The sequence below is a fragment of the Cynocephalus volans genome, chromosome 4 (assembly GCF_027409185.1).
Source record: "Cynocephalus volans isolate mCynVol1 chromosome 4, mCynVol1.pri, whole genome shotgun sequence".
NCBI classification, from domain to species: Eukaryota; Metazoa; Chordata; class Mammalia; order Dermoptera; family Cynocephalidae; genus Cynocephalus; species Cynocephalus volans.
The window spans coordinates 3317643-3337104 of NC_084463.1; the positions used below are offsets into that span (position 1 = coordinate 3317643).

The following is a 19462-nucleotide window of genomic DNA, read 5'->3' on the forward strand; positions in this document are numbered from 1 at the left end:
TGAAAGTTAGTCATCTTTTACTGCAGTTAAAAATAAAGTAAAAGCTGATTGTTTTACTTTCACTTTATTCCATTTTCAGGGCTCTTCAGTTCTTTTGTAGATGCAAGTTGTGGTCCGATACCATATTCTTTCTTCCTAAAATATTTTCTTTAGTATTTCTTCTGGGTTAGGTCTGCTGGCAAAGAATTTCCTCCATTTTTGCTTGAGGAAGTCTTTATTTCCTCCTCTGTTTTTGAAAGATACCATTGCTGGGTATAGAATTCTGAGTTTGCAGCTTTTTTTTCCCCAAAGATTTAAAGACATTACGCCACTGTTTTCTGGTTTCTCACAAAAAGCCTGGTGTACTGGTTATCTTTGTTCTTCTGCATGTAATATTTCTTTTATCCCTGGCTGCCTTCAAGATTTTTGCTCTTTGTTTTCAGTAGTTTGGAAGTGATATGACCAGGATATTTAATTAATTAATTAATTTTAATGTTCTCTGAGCTGCTTGGATTTGTGGTTAGGTGCCTGTTATTAATTTTGGAAAATTCTTGACTCATTATTTCTTCTGCTCTGTTCTCTTTTTCTGGGATTCCAATCACATGTATGATAGAATGTTTCATATTATCCCACATTTCTTGGATGTTCTGTCCCTTGCCCCGAACCCCACTCTTTTCTCTTTGTGTTTCAGTTTGGATGATTTCTATTGAAATATCTTCAAGTTCACTGATTTTGTAGTTTCAATCTCTCTGCTGAAATTAGCCATTTGATCTTGCATATTGTCCATCTTTTCTGTTATATAGTCTTTAACATACTAAAGATATCTTAAGTTAAATCTAAAGTTATACTAAAGTTAAATTCCTTGTCAGATAATTCCAACACCCACATCATGTCTGAGTCTTGTTTTAATGAATGCTTTGTCTCTTGCTGTATTTTGTGTGTGTGTGCTTTTTTGTATGCTTTATAATTATTTTTTCAAAGCCAGACATGTTGTACAGGACAGTGCAGATTGAAGTACATTGTTTTTAGGCCTGGAAGTGAGCATGCCTCCCTTTTCACTAGGCCTTTAATGCTGTGGTTTGCATTACTTTTGTTCAGAGTTGGCCTCGGTTTATAACTTATTGTTGTTATGTTTATTAAGGTTATCTTCTGTGTACCACGGGCTTCAGATTTTTTAGAGATGGCTTGTTTCCAGGGTGGAGGGTGGTTTACCAGAGCAATGTCTGTAATTTTGAGTTTTAAGTCTTCCCTCTTTGCTGTACTTCACAAAGGGTCTCTTTGCACATTCTTGTTACTATCCTGTTCTTTTCCCAACAGTATTCGGCTGTTGGCATCTGTTTGAAGCTTTTTGACTGGGACATGTGTGATGCTGGTGGAATCCTGCCTCTTATTCTTAGTAAGGCTCAGTTTTGGGTGTGTCCAGTGACCGGGGTCTTGGGTACAGCCTTCTCAGTTCCCCTACCCCTTCCCTGGCTGTAGTTGTGGGCAGCTCAATGTATAACCTTACCCCTCTTCCAGGACTGCCCCGCCCCTCCCCCAGTTGTAGTGAGTGCTCACCAAAGCCCTTCCCTGAACAGGTTAAGGCTTTTGTTCCTTAGTGGAGATGGAGAAGAGTCTGGGTGGAATTTCTTGCCTTGTCCCACCACTCAGTTCTGTGCCACTGTCAATGCTTCTTGGGGCTCTTTCAGATCTTTTGAGTGACTTCTCCCCCCCCCCAGTAGGTTTCATGGAGACAGCCTGCAAAGTTATGCAGACTTCCCTAATTTCTGCAACCCCCAGAAATTGTCCTGCCAGCCTTTACTCAGCCTTTCCCAATTTGTTGCCTGTTCATACTGAAGTCTTCTTACCAGTGTCTGATTACATCAACTCCACGTGAGTGTGTGTTCTCTTTCCAGCCTCTCCAAATAATATCTTCTGGTTCTGTTTCTAAGGGGCACCTGAAAAGCCATGAGAGCCTTCATCCCCTGTCACTTTCATTTGAAAAGAAACTGGATGCAAAAAGGTTGGTTCAAGCCAATTCCTTAGGCGCTGTCAGTCAGCCTGAATCTGTCACTGCTGCCAGTCCTCAGTGTCCTGGGAATGTTTGAGTCCTGGCTACAAACCAGCCACTCATCCCTCTGGTAATATCACTCTCACAAGGGGGCTGCCTTCTCCGAGCGCTCGGACTAGAGATGTGAAACGGAGGTAGCTGAACTCTTTGGAGCAATAATTAAACAGCCTCAGTCTAGTTAAAGGTCCCGGCTGAGCAGCAAAGCCATGTCAGCTGCACGGCATCTTCTTTGTTCCTAATGCAATCCTTAGTGGTTACGTTCATTCCAAAATGAGACCTTCTCTTGACTAGAAAGTGCCCCTCCTTTCTTAAATGTCAGGAAACACACACACAGGACAAACATGGAAAGGGGAGTAGGGAATCGAGAGAGGTATTTGGTTTGAAGAGTTCACTTTAGATACAGACCCCAGTGAAAAAGCCTTTACAGTTTTTTGGTTTATTTCTCCAGCTGACCCACTATTAAAACCAAATACACACACCAATTTATAGGGGAATAAAAGGAGGAGGATCCAGGAGACAGGCTCAAGGGCGAAAGCAATTTCTTACAGCTTAAACCAATATGAAAAATCAAGCATACAGCATCAAGTATAAAAAATAAACCATATTTAGTAATATATACAAATATGCACAAACACACATGAAGGAAATACAATAATAGGGCTTTCTTTGGCTCTAGATCATATCTTTCATTTTACATTTTTATATGCAGAAATGAGAGCTTCTTAGACAAATAAAATAGGTTCATTTTTATGCTAAATATGCAATATTCATAAATATCAAATGCTTTCACTAGACTTAAGGTTTTTTTCTTAAATTTAAATGTTTCCCACTATAGCCCCTAAGATCTAATTTCCCTGCCATGGCAGTTTGTGTCTGCATTTTAAAAGCATATGCAGAAGCCACCACCTGATTTAGCAATCAGGCTGCATACTACTGGAGCTTTCATTTGCAGGCACCTTTGAAGACAGAGTGATATTTAATACTGAATAGAAGCAGTCTTTTCATCTCCCACTGTTGAGTAATTGCTTCCCCCTTCAGAACTGTAGCATGAGTTATCATCTCTGACTTACTCTCTAAGTGCTATGGCCAGCATGGAAAAAAGTGACAAAGAACATTATGGGCTTACTCAAGGGAATTGGATCTTTACTAACTGCCAAGGAGAAATCGTGGCTAGTCAGACATAGCACAATGACATACAGCATGAGAAATAACATATGTTACTGGGCCCTAATTCTAGGAAATCATTCCTACAAAACATCCTCAGAATGTAGAAGCTGAACCTTTCTCAGCATCAAACACACCACATAGAAATCATAGCTGCATATGGATGATGTTTATAATTGTACATATATACTTGAGGGAAACCATATATTTACATATTTGCTGAAAAATATATATGTATATATATAATTTGCTGAAAGTTACTGTTTACAGAACACAGTGAAGGTGGGAGGTAAAGAGTGCTTTCTCCTAGACTCTAGGATGAGGATGCTTTCAGAGTTACCTATTATCAAATTGGCTTCACATAAGCTGTCTACCTAAAGATGATACAGAAGAAAATCCTATCAGGTTTGGCCCACAGTGTCTACTGTCTTTTGCATTTAAAAGGCACAAAATATAACAGAAAAAGCTGATAAGGATAGTGGGGCAAAGCCCGGAGAACAAGTTATCTTAGGCATTTTTCATCCTGCATCAAAGAGGGAAGAAATTAATATGAGAAAGTAAATAACAGGCCACATGGCCTTAAGTTCAAGTAGAATGTCATTATATATAAGCATAAAACACATATTGAAAAGAGGATTTACAATTCCACTTCAACATCACAAACATTATTCTAGTTAAAAAATAAAGTCGTTTTGTCAAATATACCTTAATAGAGCTGGGAAGAAAGAAAAAAAATTACACACACACACCCTTACCTTTGCTTGTCTCCTGTTGGCTTCTCTTCTGGCCTCCCTTTCTTTCAGTCTTTTCTCCTACAAGTAGAGGAAGGAAATTACCGACATATAAACATCTACTATGTGTAAAATAGACTACACATCCATTACTGTTTTATTTCTTAAAGCTAACTGATATGTGGCATTAATTGTTCAATAAATATTTACTGAGTACCCATGATAAGATGGGCATTAGTATCTGTCATCATGAAGTATATGTCAGACAGATCTGGAATCAAATCTTAGTTCTATCAACTTACTGGCTATGCAATTTTGAGCTACTTATACTTTCTAATTCTTATTTTTCTCATCTAAAAGTAGAAACAATAGGAGAACACCCATCACAAAGCTGATACAAGAATTACATAAAATAATATACCTAAGAGGTTAGTACAACACCTGACATTTACTTGTGGGCTGTTAGACTAAAAGGAAGAAAAAATGCAATAAAGACTATTTCCCTTGCCCTTGATCTGAAAACAGATTTTACAGAGGATATGAAATCCTCATCCTAGGGATTCTTAGGAAAGTGGCAATTTTTTCTTAAGTAAAAAACAATGAAAGGTCATTCTTATAAAGTATGTTATTTTATTAAATTGCTTTATAATTTCCCCATTAGTTTTCCATTCATCACAAAATAGGTAGAAAATGTCATACCAACATTTTCAAATAAGAAAAAGAAATAAGCACAATTTTAAAATGCAAAACAAAATGACCCAGCTTAAGTTGAAAAGAATGCTGTTTTAAATTTTTTAAAAACCACAAAAATTATAAACTATCTTTGCCTCCAAACATAAAGTGTTAATAATAAAAAGGCTATTCTCAATCCTAAGTATATGTATAACTTCTTTTTTTATATTTTGATGAACTACTAGGTCAATGTAAAAAGTGAATAGATAGCAAATAATTCATTTTCGTGAAGTAATATGAAAGTATAATCATGATTCACTATTACACTAAACACATATTAACATTAGAATGAACAAGTTTTCTAAGTCTGGGCACTTTTTCATTATCATTATGCTGTATGTATACATGACTTTCTACAGATTTGAAAATCATTTCTAATCCATACTCTAAAGACATACCTGAGGCTGCTCTGCTGCTCACAACATTGAGAAGGACAGGAATTGCTACTACACACCGTGTCTAATATTTATAAATTCCTTTATGGTAGAGTGAGAACATATGAGGTACTTCAAAAAGTTCATGGAAATATTCATATTAATCTTCAATTCCATTTTTCCATGATCTTCGTGAAGTACCCCTCTAAATGTTAAAAGTCGCAAAGGAGGTTAAACACCAATTAATGAAAAGAGGATGGGAGTCCACAGAGCTTATAGCTTCCGTCTCTATAGCTTCAGATTGCACAGTAGGAAAGCTAAATTCTAAATGAAACAAAAATTCACATTCACACAGCTGTGTATGTGTCACACCTCTAGGTAATACATGATGTTAAATTATTCTGTTTTTGTGATTATACTTTTTCTTCCCCAGCTTTAGAGAAAATTGGTAGTACTCTGACTTCCAAATAAAACATACAACTGACAGGGCAGGTAAAACTTAATGTTCAATTACACAAGAGGAACATTCTAAAGATTCCTTGGAAGTTTATTATCAAAAAGCTTAGTTAGAAAGAGAATGAGTTCAAACTTGGGCCTTCATGTGCCAAGTCTAGTGCTTTTTCCAGTACATTCTTATGCAAATAAAAATGGTAAATTAAGGTTTGGGGTTTAAACATCAGTAGGTGTGACTTTAATAACAGAAGAAAATACCTAGTATTATTTTAGCAAGCAGCCAATTAATGCAATAGTATCAAACTCTATCCCTGAATTGGTTCTCTAAGGAGATTATGAGAGATGTTCTGCCATTAAAATGAAATAATCTTGATGTTTCTTCAAGCTGTGGAAAAAAATAAGTTAATAGATGGCAGTTTCTAAACAATTTGCACCCAAATTTTTCATAAAAGTTGGAACCCATTACTGATTTGCTTTGAGTATTAGCAGACTACAAAACATATAAAAGGAGCAAAAGAATATTAAAGAAATAATTTGAAATAACTGATCATGATTATGCTTAGTTTGAGAGCTGGCTTTAGCTTGTGGATGTTTGTATTTGTAATTTTCTCTCTTTCCCCCACCCCCGCTATTTAATCCTACTATCTACAAAAAAAAGTTTTCCTCTTTTAGATACTAAAATTAAACATAACAGTACTTTATGTTATTCTACAAAGATCACAATGACCTTCAACTGTTCTGCTGCTTAAACTACCTTTAAAACTACACCTATATGAAACATCAAATAACTACACAGAGCAATGAAATTGTCCTTTCATAAAAATTTATTTGTCCATTAGCACATAATTACATAGTAATAATTACTGTTATTTTTCTTACCAACAGTAGCTCAGAATTCTTAACTATCAACAATGTGCTAGGCATTTCACACATCAATTTGTTTTTTTTAATCTTTTTAAATTTATGTAAGAGAATTTGTGAGATATTATTATTTCCATTATAAAGATGAAAAATGGAAGATCAAAGTAATTAAGTAACTTGCCTGATATCACACAGATAGTGAGTGACGAACTTGGGACCAAACTGGGTCTGTGCAGCCAACGACCTGGCTCCCTCACTCCAGTACACTATACTACACTCCATACTCTTCCATTAGAATGTTCATTTAGCTTTGTAGATTCACATATAGTGTTTCTATCTTATCAACATGTTTTAGACAAATGTTGCCATTTCTTTCATCATTAATAATTTAGTCTGCTACCATACTGGTCTTTTCACCCTGATAGCATTATTTTTCTAATAGCATTTTATGGATAGTACTTAATTAATTTCTGCCCATCTCCTGTGCAGAAGAAACAGATAATTGACCACATTTAACAGTCACACAAATTTTTGTTGTAATTGTTCAATAATGGGCCTTCTCCCCACACATTAGAGTATCTGAAAATGGCATGTCAAAGTTGCAGATAATAACCTCAATATGCTATCAGAAAAACCCTTTCTACAGAAGTAAACATAATCTCTGCACTGGGACTTTTCATCTAGCCATTTCAATTATGGCAGAAAAAAACATTGAGAATTTTCTATTCTATTGAACTCCAGTATTAATTCCTTATAGTCACTGAAGAATATTTTTGATTTCAGATTTAAATTGGATTTCAGAATTCACATGTGCATGCCAATGGGATCATTTTCCCTTTCAAGTTTTCTGCCACAAGTCTTGAATGAATGAGGGACATCAAAAGACTTTCACAACATTAAAGCAAACATGATCAAGACACGAAACAAAAGTCCAGTAAAGACAAAAAACTTGCAATATTGGGTGAAATAAGAGGAAAATAATTAGAAGCAAATCACTAGAAAACTTTTCTTTCTTATCTGAAAAAGCTCTGTTAGTACTTTGAAAAGAGCCAAGAGTAAACAACTGCCTTTAAATAGAGGAGCAGAAGAACAGGAAGCAGAATTATAGTAATCTAAAATTTGGGAAATAGATACAGTGAAGAGAGTACAATCTTTCCTTGCTGAGGTAGGGATAAAAGAATTCACTTTTTTTAAAGAAGGTTTATGACGAGACATAAAGATAAAAGGTTGGAGTATAATGACTTGAGGGAAAAAGTATAATTTAATTTTATTAGATTCAGTGACTGTCCCTCTCCCCCTATTACATGTGGCTCAAATGCTTTAAATCCTTTATTTTTCTATTTCATTTTTGAGGGCATATTGGTACCAAAAGCTATTTTATGTCACCAAAAAAAAAGACAAAATTTTGTCTTTAGTTCTGCCATGCTACAAATGATTAAATATAAGGAGAGCATGAAATTCAATAATGAAAATCAAATTCGCAAGGGATAGGAAAACAGAAAATCACATTTCAAGGTACAAAATACTCCCTTTATAGATATTATACTTCTTTTGGCTTTTCATACACTATAGGTCCTTAGCTTCCAGAAAAGTAGCATGAAATATGAATTTCATCGGCAGCCAAGTCTATGCATTTAAACTTTTTTCACTCTATGGTGATAAGTAAAAATTTGTAAATTTGGAAATACGGCTCATTTTTCAGGAGGTGATGGAAGCATAACCCATTTAAATGAGTATCGGGCATTCATGTCAATTTGGTAAGGAATTGAGTCCCTGCCTATCACATACAGAAGGAGGGGACATGTATCTTAATTTCAGTATTACAAAAACCTCTTCATCAGAAAAGAAAATTGGCTCAACAACAGTGAGTAAAAGAATGATTATAAGAATTTTAAATTTTAAAGATATTCTCCTGCTGTCCAAGAACAAAATCCCAGTAAACCTAAATCCTTCCCAGGAACTCAGGACACAACAAAGTTCTTTGATCTGTTACCTATTCTACAGGGTTTTGCTTGAACAACAACAACGAAAAAGTGGTCTTCTGTATACAAATTTGTAACACCTACAACAAAGATATGAAGATGGGGGAATAAAATCAACATGGAAACACTGGTTCACTAGTTAATTCCTTGAATATTTACTGAGCTACTATGTGCCAGGCCACAAGGTGGGCTCTGAGTATACAGTAATGGGCAAGCTGATAAGGTCAGCCTCCCATGGCCTTTTAGCCTATGACCCAATCCAGTCAGACTCCTTGATTCCACTAGCACCCAATTCTGCTCCCACCCCATCTCCAGCTATTCACCATTAATCTAACAACCAGCTCACCTCTCAAACACCATACGGTGTTTTTTAGTTTTTGTTTTTTAATTCCACAAAACAAGAATAAAAATAGAGGTAATAAACAGCTCAAAGACTTGCCATACAGCTGATAGATAAGAGCTATACAATACTGAATATTTGTCTCATTTCTGATGCTGGATATAATGGAGGACTCAAGAACCAAGATGGTGAACTGAATGCCACTAAATGCTATAAGCTCATGAGATTAAAAACAGAAACCTCCGGGCGCGGGGCGCAGTGACTGTTACCGCCACCGTGATGCGGTTCCACCGCTTTGAAGGCCCCTGAGATCAGAGCCTGGAGAGTCATGGCCACGGGCGGCGCCACCCCTGAGACCCCCGTCATTTCCCCCAGCAAGCGGGCTCGGCCTGCGGAGGAGGGCGGCATAAGGCTTCGCTTTGCCCGGCTCTCGGAACACGCCACGGCCCCGACCCGGGGGTCGGCGCGGGCCGCGGGCTATGACCTGTACAGTGCCTATGAATATACAATACCACCTATGGAGAAAGCCCTTGTCAAAACAGACATTCAGATTGCTCTTCCTTCTGGGTGTTACGGAAGAGTAGCTCCACGTTCTGGCTTGGCTGCCAAACACTTCATAGATGTAGGAGCTGGTGTCATAGATGAAGATTACAGAGGAAATGTTGGTGTTGTACGGTTTAATTTCGGCAAAGAAATATTTGAAGTCAAAAAGGGTGATCGAATTGCACAGCTTATTTGTGAACGGATTTTTTATCCAGAAATAGAAGAAGTTCGAATTTTAGATGACACTGAAAGGGGTTCAGGAGGTTTTGGTTCCACTGGAAAGAATTAAAATTTATGCAAGAATAGAAAATGAGAAAACGTCCTTTTTAAAAAATAAATAAATAAAGGGTTTTTGCTTAAAGTGTTTTGGTGCTTTGCACTTTTGTAAACTTAATAGCTTTAACTTCTAAAAATATTTTGTTATGATCAGGGAAAGGTCCTCTGTTGGGATCACATAGAAACTTACTTTCTTGTGTTTTTCTGCAATTGATGGCTCTATGTAAATCTGCTTTGTGGTAACCTGATACAAATAGTGTCTTTTTTAAATTAAGTGTACATCTGTTGCAGATACAACTATCAGCTACAGATACAAAAAAGCTATATTATTTAATTCAATAAATGATATCCCTTCAGCAACTTATTTTGTTTTAATTGCTTTATAAATTGTAAGCAATGCTTTTTATTCAATAAACTTGAATTCTTTTATAGATACAAATTATTGGATAAACTGAACTAAAAGATAAATAAAAAGGAGGTTAAAGTTATTCCTCGTTCTTTCCTTCTCTTTATTGATCTAAGTTTTTTTTAAAACATCTTAAATTTCTGTGTGAAGGTGAAATGAAGAGAATCTTTTATTTATTTATTATCTTCCTTTTTGTAGAGGTTTGGCTAGGTAGAGGTATGTTTGTAAAGAGAGGTATAACTTGGGAATTTCCAGATGGTTTGGTGCTCTAAATTTCATTCTGTGAGGCAAATTGTTCTAGTTGTAGTTATATAAGTTCCTTCACTGAAATAGCAATAATAGGCTGTGTCCAAGAAAATACACAATTTAATAGGGATAAAAGAAATGCAGTAATGTATACTTGGGCCAGTGGGTGTTACATAGCTTGAGTAAATAAGTATAAGCAGCATTTCATTGCAAATATAGGGCTGATTCTGTGGATTAGCTTGATTAATATCTATTGCAACTTTCTGCTAGTGTGCTTTTCTTTACTGTATTTCCCAGACTTCTTTGCACAGGGTTTTGGGTGTCACTTAGGTTTTGTCAGTCAGATACACTGTGAGCCTTCCAAGCATTCTTTTGAGGTTGTGGGTTATACAGATCAAGTGCTGCTGGAGCAGGCAGCTCTCTTGGTTGCTCACTTCCTGGAAGCACAGGCCAGACTTTTTTACTATACTTTTTGTGATTCTCTAGGCCAATCATCAGGAAGAACTGAAAATCATGACAGTTCAGGAATATTGAATCTTCTCTTTATGAACATGGGATGCCTCTCTAAAATTTTTAATTTATTTTTATTGAGATACATTTCTTATACCATAAAATTCGCCCTTTTAAAGTGCACAGTCATTGCTTTTTACTGTATTCAGAGATGTGCAACCATCAGCATAACCTATTTCTAGACTATCACACCACGAAGAGACGTATATCCATTAGTAGTCACTCCTCCACTGTCCCCTAGCCAATGGCAACTAAAAATCTATTTTCTGTCTTTCATATTTTCTGTTAAGTACATTTTATGTACAATAAGATGGTACTTCAAAAAGCTTGTGGAAAATAGAGTTAAAAGATAACATGAATCTTTCCATGAACTTTTTGAAGTATTCTTGTAAGTAGTCATTAGTGTCTGGCTTCTTTCATCTAGCGTAATGTTTTCAAGGTTCATTCATGTTTCATCATGTATCAGTACTTCATTCCTATTTATTGTTCCTAATATTCCATTGTATGTATATACCACAACCAGTTTATCAGTTCATCAAGTTATGAGTATTAGATTGTTTTCTACTTTTTGGCTATTATGAACAGTGCTGCTATGAACTTTCATGTACAGGTTGATGAGTGGACATGTGTTTATGATGCTCTTGGGATTTAAATTGCTGGGTCCTATGGTAGCTGTATACTTAACTTTTTGAGGAACTGCAGCACTGTTTTCCAGAGCAGCTACACTATTTTACTTTCCCAACAACAATTTAAAAGTATTCTGATTCTTGCACATTTTTGGCGATACTTGTTATTGTCTATCTTTTTGATTAAGACCAATCATCTAGGTGCAAAATGGTATTTTATTGTGGTTTTGATTTGTGTTCTCTGATGACTTTTGATATTAAGTATTGTTTCATATGCTTATTGGTCATTCTAATGTCATTCAGAAAAAAGTCTATCCAAATCTTTTGTCCATTTTTAATTGTATTGTTTATCTTTTTACTTTTAAATTGTAAGAGTTCTTTTTTCTGAATTCAAGTCCAGTATCAGATATATGATTGACAAATATTTTCACTTATATGGTTGTCTTTTCACTTTCTTGATGGTGTTCCTTGAAACAAAATTTTTTAAAATTTTGGTGAGATCTAATTTATCTATTTTTAATCTGGCTGCTTGTGCTTTCAATCTTGTATATAAGAAACGATTACCCAATCTAAGGTCACAAAGATTTACACCTATATTTTCTTCCAAGAGTTTTATAGTTTTCGCTCTTATATTTAGGGATTTCATCCATTCCGACTTGACTTGTGTATGGTGTGAGGTAGGAGTCCAACATGTAGATATCTCAGTGCTATTTGTTGACAAGACTATTCTTTCCTCCATTTAATGACTTGGTGTCCTTGTTGAAAATCAACTGACCATAATTGTAAGAGCTTATTTCTGGATTCTCAATTATATTCCATTGATCTTTATGTACTTAGTTACTCCAGTGTCACTCTGTCTTGATTACTATAGCTTTGTATTTAGTCTTGAAATTAGGAAGTGTGAATCTTCCAACATTGTTCTCTTTCAAGATTGTTTTGGCTATTCTAGGTTACTTGCATTTCCATATAAATTTTAGAATCAGCTTGTCAGTTTCTCAAAAAATGTCAGCTGGGATTTTAATAAGTATCGCATTGAATCTTCAAATAAATTTGGGTAATAATGTTATCTAAACAACATTAAGTCTTCCAACATAGGATGAACATGAGATGTTCTGTTTATAAACTTTCAGTGATGCTTTGTAGTTTTCAGTGTACAAGTCTTACACCTTTTTTGTTACATTTATTCTTGTGTATATTATTTTTGATACCACCACAAATTAATTATTTTCTCAATTTCATTTTTGGATTGTTCATTGGTAACATTTAGAAATACAAGGTTTTTCTTGTATTTGTCTTATACCTTGCAACTTTGCTGGTGTCGTTTATAAGTTCTATTAGTTTTTGCATAGTCCTTAAGACTTTATTCTTTGTATACAAGATTATGTCATCTGTAAATACAAGGGGACTTCAAAAAGTTCAGTGTATACTATGAAAAAACTGCATGGATTTCAAAGTTTTTTGTATCCAAATAAACTCATACTGACTTGTTAAAAAAAAAAAAAAAAAAAAAAAAACAGAAACCTCCCCCAGCAGATATTTCCAAATCATAGAATTATAGGCAACGGTTTTGCAGTAACAGGGTGGCTCTCTCTTTTTTTTTTTAAATAGTAAACCTGGCTGTGATGGTGGCAGGAATGGTTGAAACTGAAAGGGGACAGGGTTGTACAGAAAAGGAGCTCTTTTCCTCTCATGTAAATAAGCTTTATTCATAACTTCCACTTTAGAATTAGGCACCAGATGTTTAGTCCCTTGCCCTCGTGATGACATTTCTGACCTCAGTAAAATTTCATAAGACCACATGAGCCAGACCAGCCTGATGTTACCTCAGACACATAAATGGCTACAGCTACTAAAAAAATAGATTCTGGTACTGATACCTATATAGCTCTGCAATGAACATTCAGGGAAAGGTAATATTAGTATGGGGTCCTAAACTATACTATACTACTAACCAAAATGCTTTTTTTGTTCTTAAATTTATTTGAGATCAAGGAGCCTGATCTGGAAATATGAATAATTTCCATTATTTGTTATTCCTTCTTCAAAACCCTGCACTCCTATTATCATCCTCCACCTTTTTATTCACTGCTTCAGAGTTACCCTGTTGTAAGAGAATGCCTGATGGTTTGAGACACGCTAACAGTGCAGCTGAATAGTTAAAAACACAAAGTCTGAAGAGTAACAAAGACCTTGTTAAGAGTCCCAGGGCTGCTATTTCTATGTTGTCGGGTCTTAGATACATTACTTGACCCTTCTAAGTCTTAGTTTTATCATCTGTAAAATGAGGCTAACTCACTTATTTCAGAAGTTAACTGTTACCATGTAATATAATAGTACATGTAAAGCCCTTGGTGCAGGGCCCAACTGAGTAACTGCTACTTGTTATTGTTAATATTCTTGTTACTACTATTCCTAAGATGCCAGTTTATTGCTTCCCGCTTTCTTGAGTATCATATAGATTTGTGGTTAAGTTACCTGGTCCATGCCAATTTAATTCTGTAACAACAAAACAAAATAGATTTTCTAAAATGTCCTGACTTTAATCCTTTCCTGACTTTCTAACATTCATGCTGCTGTTAAGTGGGACCCAGACCAGTGCTGTACCGTCTTTGCAGGCAGTCCAGAGCCACATCTTGATGTGTTTATGTTATCTAAATATACAATCCAATATAAATAAGGCACTCAAAGCAAATTTCAAAGGAATGAAAGAACTTCATAATAAATTGTTTCTCTCCATCCTCACCCGTGATAACAGATATTATCACCCTAAATACAAGTAATCTTTCAGAGCTAAGAATGATGACATACACTACAGAGCAGAATTTCACTCTATTAAAGTAAAAACTTTTCAGTGATGTGATCCACAGCCCATCTTTCAGTTCTGATTGAATTATAAGAAAAAACATTGTTTCCATACAAGAGTAGAGCTCTGTCTTTATAATTTACTAATGGTTTCATATGCAAAAATTATGACTCTCACTATATTTTTACTTCTGATGAATGGTTTCAAGAGATTCTGCAAGAGAAAATAAAAGTTACAGGCCTAGTTAAATACAGCTACCTAAAAATGCCAGGCAAAGTTGAAGACTGGGATGGTCTCAGAAGAAAGTGGTATTTAAAGGCAACAATGAAGACTCATGAAGAGAAAATAAAGCTAAGTGACCCAAAGCAGCTGCAGAAAGGCCCTGAGTCCACAGAGTGAGTAGCTGTGAATTCTGGCAAGTGGTGAGCTGAGCTGTATTTCCAGTGATGCCATGAAATTATATAGCTTATTTCTTTTGTGTTATAAACCAGCTAAAAAAAAATTTTTTTACTATGAATATTCATAAGATACAAAGCTAACTGCCACCCCTCGTGCCCATGATGTGTGGGCCAGATTCACACTGGGGCATACCCATTACCAGAAATTACTTTTGTACCCCGTGTCCCCCACCCAATTATCCCCCAACCTCCCTCCTCCTCCCCCTTCCCCCCCACTCCTCTTTGTAGCCCTAGGAATGTTCCCTCCCTCTGTAAGACCAATGCATTTCTGTGGTCTTTCTTTCCTTCCTTCTTTCTCTCTTAGCTCCCACATATGAGTGAGTACATGTGGTATTTATCCCTCTGTGCTTTGCTTATTTCACTCAACATGAGTTTTTCCAGGTTCATCCATGTAGTTGCAAATGGGAGTATTTCATTCTTTTTTATGGCACAGTAGTATCCCATGGTGCATATATACCACACTTTCCTTATCCAAACATCCATTGATGGACATTTAGGTTGGTTCCATATCTTGGCTGTTGTAAACAGAGCTGCGATGAGCATGGGAGTGCAGGTATCCCTTCAACGTGATGATTTCCATTCCTCTGGATATATACCAGAAGAAGAATTGCTAGATCGTATGGAAGATCTATCTGTAGTTGTTTGAGAAACCTCTATCCTGTTTTCCATAGTGGTTGTACTAATTCACAGTCCCACCAACAGTGCAGTAGTGTTCCCTTCTCTCCACACCCTTGCCAGCATTTGTTATTCACCATCTTTTTTATTATAGTCAGTCTAACTGGGGTGAGGTGGTATCTCAATGTAGTTTTCATTTGCATTTCCCTAATGACTGGTGATGTTGAGCACTTTTTCATGTATCTGTTGGCTATTTGTATGTCTTCCTTTGAAAAATGTCTATTCAGCTCCTTTGCCCATTTTTTAATTTGGTTATTTGTTTTTTTACTGTATGATTGCTTGAGTTCTACGTATATTCTGGATATTAATCCCATAGCATGTAACTTTGCTAACTTCCCTAAAATCTTTATACCTCTTACACCCACAGGAATTGAAATCAGTATGTCAAAGAGATGTCTGCACCCCCATGTTCACTGCAACTTTATTCACAATAGCCAAAGTATGTAAACAACCTAAGTACCCATCAACAAACAGATTTTTAAATTGTGGTATACATATATGTGGAATACTATTTAGCCTTAAAAAATCAGGGAATACTGTCATTTGTGACAATGTGAATGAACCTAGAAGACATCATGCTAAGTGAAATAAGCCAGGCACAGAGAGACATATATCGTAAGATTTCATTTATATGTGGAACCTAAAAAGGCAAACTCATGGAAGCAGAAAGTAGAATGGTGACTACCAGAGGCAGGGAGAGAGGGGTAACCAGGAAGGAAAGGGGAGATGTTAGTTAAAGGGCACAAAGTTTCAGTTAAGACAATAAGTTCTGACGATCTATTGTACAGCATGGTGACTATAGTCAATAATAAGGTATTATATATTTCCAAATAGCTAAAAGAGAGGATTTTAAATGTTCTTACCACGAAGACATAATAAATATTCGAAGTGATGGATATGGTAATTAGCCAGATTTGATCATCCCACAATGCATACATGTAATGAAACATCACATTGTACTCCCTCAATATATACAACAGTTCTCTGTCAATTAAAAATTAAAGTAAAACTAAAAATAAATAAATACCTCCATTTTCTAAATCTTTAAGACAAAGGTATTTACTTCAGTCACAGTAGAAATTACACAGCTTTCAGAATTTGGTAGATGAACCTGAGTCAAGAACAGGTGTAACAGTATGGAGGAAAAATGAGTGGGACAAGATGAGTACCTGAGTCCTACATTACAAAGATTGAGTGCATATCCAAAATGACGGGGCAAGGTTGTCAATTTTTAAAAGCAGGAGCACCTACTTCCAAACAGAAACATTAAAACTAAATTCACTTACATATTAAATATTCTTATTCTTTTAAACCAAAAATATAATCATGAAATATTTTTGGGTTTTGTTTGGGGGTTTTCTTTGGTGGGGGGGGTGGCTGGCTGATATGAGGATCTGAACCCTTGACTTTGATGTTACAAGGCTGTGCTCCAACCAAGTCAAAATTCCATTTTCCAAACAGTAAAGGGTAATTTTATTCCCATGACTTAACTAGAACTTAACAAGTTAGAGCCAGAGGATCTCACTGATGACCTGGAATTAACTGCCATTCCCACAGCTTCGTTTTTCAGGTTAGGCAAATGCAGTCCAAATTGGTGACTGGTAATCCAAATTACACTAGATAATGCCATACTCAGGACTCAAATACAGGTATTCCGCCTTACAGCCTAGTACTCTTTCCACCAAGCACCACTGCTTCACTATGCCAAACCTTAAAACTTGCCATTTAAAAAAATATTCCATGTGTCTTATTGGCAAAAATCCACTCCATGACAATTTGGAGCGTAACTGATTTCAGCACCTACATTGCATCTTATGTAGGCTGTCATAATAAACACACTAATTTCAAAGTGCTAACAAATATAAAATTTTCTCTAATACACAGAAATATATTTGTGTGAATAATAATTTTATTGATGAAAATACCAAGAAACCAATCATGTATTTACATTAACATAGCATAGAGAGAATTATTCTAGATATTTCCTTGTGCTTCCCCCCCCCCCAGGCTACATAATATTTTCAAACTCTTATTTGGAAGGTATGCCATGGGCTGCCTTGTGCGAAATATACCTATTTTACATAAAATAGAAAGTTTTCACTTGTTTAATAAGACTCTTTTAGTTACAGAGGTACTGACTTCAAAACCCATAGTATGTGAAATTCAGATGATTTCTCCCATGACTTTGTCAGCCCAAAACTGCTCTGTTGAACCTTGCTGTGAGACAGTCATTGAGACAGTTTTAAAATCATGTTATATTTTAACAATGTTGCAAAAAAATATTTAACAGCTCAAAAATGAGTGAAAATAGAAAACTGCAGAACAATCTAGACACAGTATGCTAACTTCATATAAGAAAGTGAGAAAATAAGAATATGTATTCCTATTTACTATTTCCATAAAGAAAATAGAAGGATACATTAAAAATTAATAGAAGTAATTAGCTATAAAGGTGGAAATATCAGTAACACAGACAGAAGCAACAATACTCAAAGTATAAGGTTTTTTTTAATCATCTTGACATTGGAACCACGTGAATATATTATTTATTCCAAAAAATTTAATGTTAAAAAAAACAGAGGTACAAACAGCTGTTGTGAAATGACAGCATATACACAGTCAATTATGATTTAATTATAATCTTCCTGAGGACAGAAGGACCCATGTATTTTAGAAATTCCACCTTCACAGTCTAGGGAATAGCCTAACACACAAATGCCATGTAATACATGTACAATTAGTCCATTAAAAATTGACTTTTGAAAGGTTTCAGAAACAATATTCTACAACCTGAATATAGTAATAACTCCCACAATATGGGAGAAAAGAGAAGGCAAGGAAAGGTAAGGGAGAAAAAGCTTTATTTGATGAAAACTCTTCATATTTCTTTTACTGTTGGCTATAACTTAGAAATAATGAAGGGTAAAACATTTCTATGTTCAATCTTCTCCTGGATAAATACTCTAAGACTGTAAGCTGAAACATGACTGGCTGCTGACACTCAGTATTATAAAAGATTTTAACAACAAAGTGTTAATGCCAAATTTCAATTTTAAGTACCATACTAAAAGAAGCAATAAAAGAAATGTTTAGTTCTCTCAATAACATAAATATCTAACAATTGCAACCAGTATATTTCATGTTCATTTGTACTCCATTATTTCTGGAATGTTTTTTTCAACATTCATTCCCAACTGAAGCTATCTTAAATATCTACTTTTTTTTTTCATCAAATACTACTGTGTAGCTGCATCAAATCTTAAAGAAATAAGAATTGCTGCTCTATTAAAAAAAAGAAAGAGAGCATGTATACTGGTCCATCAGTTACAAGGTCAAACAGGAGTGAAAAACTACAAGAACCCTTTGGTTAACTGAATCAGGATACAGTTAACAATGCCCACATCCAAAGGCTTAAAAGTTTCTTAATACAGAATCTAATATTATGGCATTCTCAAGTATGATATTGTGCTATTCTGAAATCATTCATTGTCTCAAGGGCATGCTGCAGAAAGTTCTTTAAAAATGTAAATCTGCTTTATTTAATTGATCCATTTATCTAGCAAAATGTCCACTTTCGGGGAATGAAGTAGTATAACAGAATGATAATATCATGTGTGACCACAATCAAGTGAAATAAACGGCCAAGTTTAAGGCCACCAGGGCACATTCTTTTTTATATAAAAGCACTGTCTCTTAGAAGGTTTCCATTTTTTGTAACAATAACAAATTTAATCTCATATCTATTAACAAGTAATTATTATAGAAAGAAATTTAACTGCTAAGTTGAATCTGCAAACACCATCAATGTCCTTCAGCGGGTGAATGGTGAGACAAACCTTGGTAAATCTATACCATGGAATACTACCCAGTAATAAAAGGAACGAAGTTTTGATACACACAACTTGGATGAATCTCCAGAGAATAATGCTGAGAGAAAAAAGCCAGTCCCAAAAGGCTACATACCATATAGTTTTATGACAAAATTATAGTAATGGAGAACATGAGATCTTTCTGTATTACTTCTTACAACTGCATGTGAAACTACAATTATCTCAAAATGAAAACTTAAAAAAACACAGTAATATTACTTGGGTCACCTCAGACTAAAAGCAGATTTAGGTGACATTCTCAGAAACCAGTCAGTAAACAAAGATTCCCCCAACAGAAGGTCAAAAGGAACAGATAAAAGAACAAGACAGCCATAGAAAAAGAACTGGCAGTGAAAACAACGAAGAAAGTAACATAGTCATTAA

The 19462-nt window shown here is 35.3% G+C and overlaps 2 protein-coding genes across 2 annotated transcripts in view; one reads left to right on the plus strand and one right to left on the minus strand.

The window, feature by feature from the left end:
• LOC134374908 (rho GTPase-activating protein 20-like) overlaps window positions 1-19462 on the minus strand; it is a 113872-nt gene that overhangs the window by 84946 nt on the left and 9464 nt on the right. Inside the window, exon 2 of the mRNA XM_063093042.1 lies at window positions 7629-7641. Within this exon, the coding sequence (XP_062949112.1) occupies window positions 7629-7641 (13 nt within the window). The remainder of the gene's footprint in view (window positions 1-7628; window positions 7642-19462) is intronic.
• Window positions 8995-9570, plus strand: LOC134374907 (deoxyuridine 5'-triphosphate nucleotidohydrolase, mitochondrial). The gene has a single exon (XM_063093041.1). The coding sequence runs from the start codon at window positions 8995-8997 to the stop codon at window positions 9496-9498; it is 504 nt and encodes a 167-aa protein (XP_062949111.1). The 3' UTR covers window positions 9499-9570.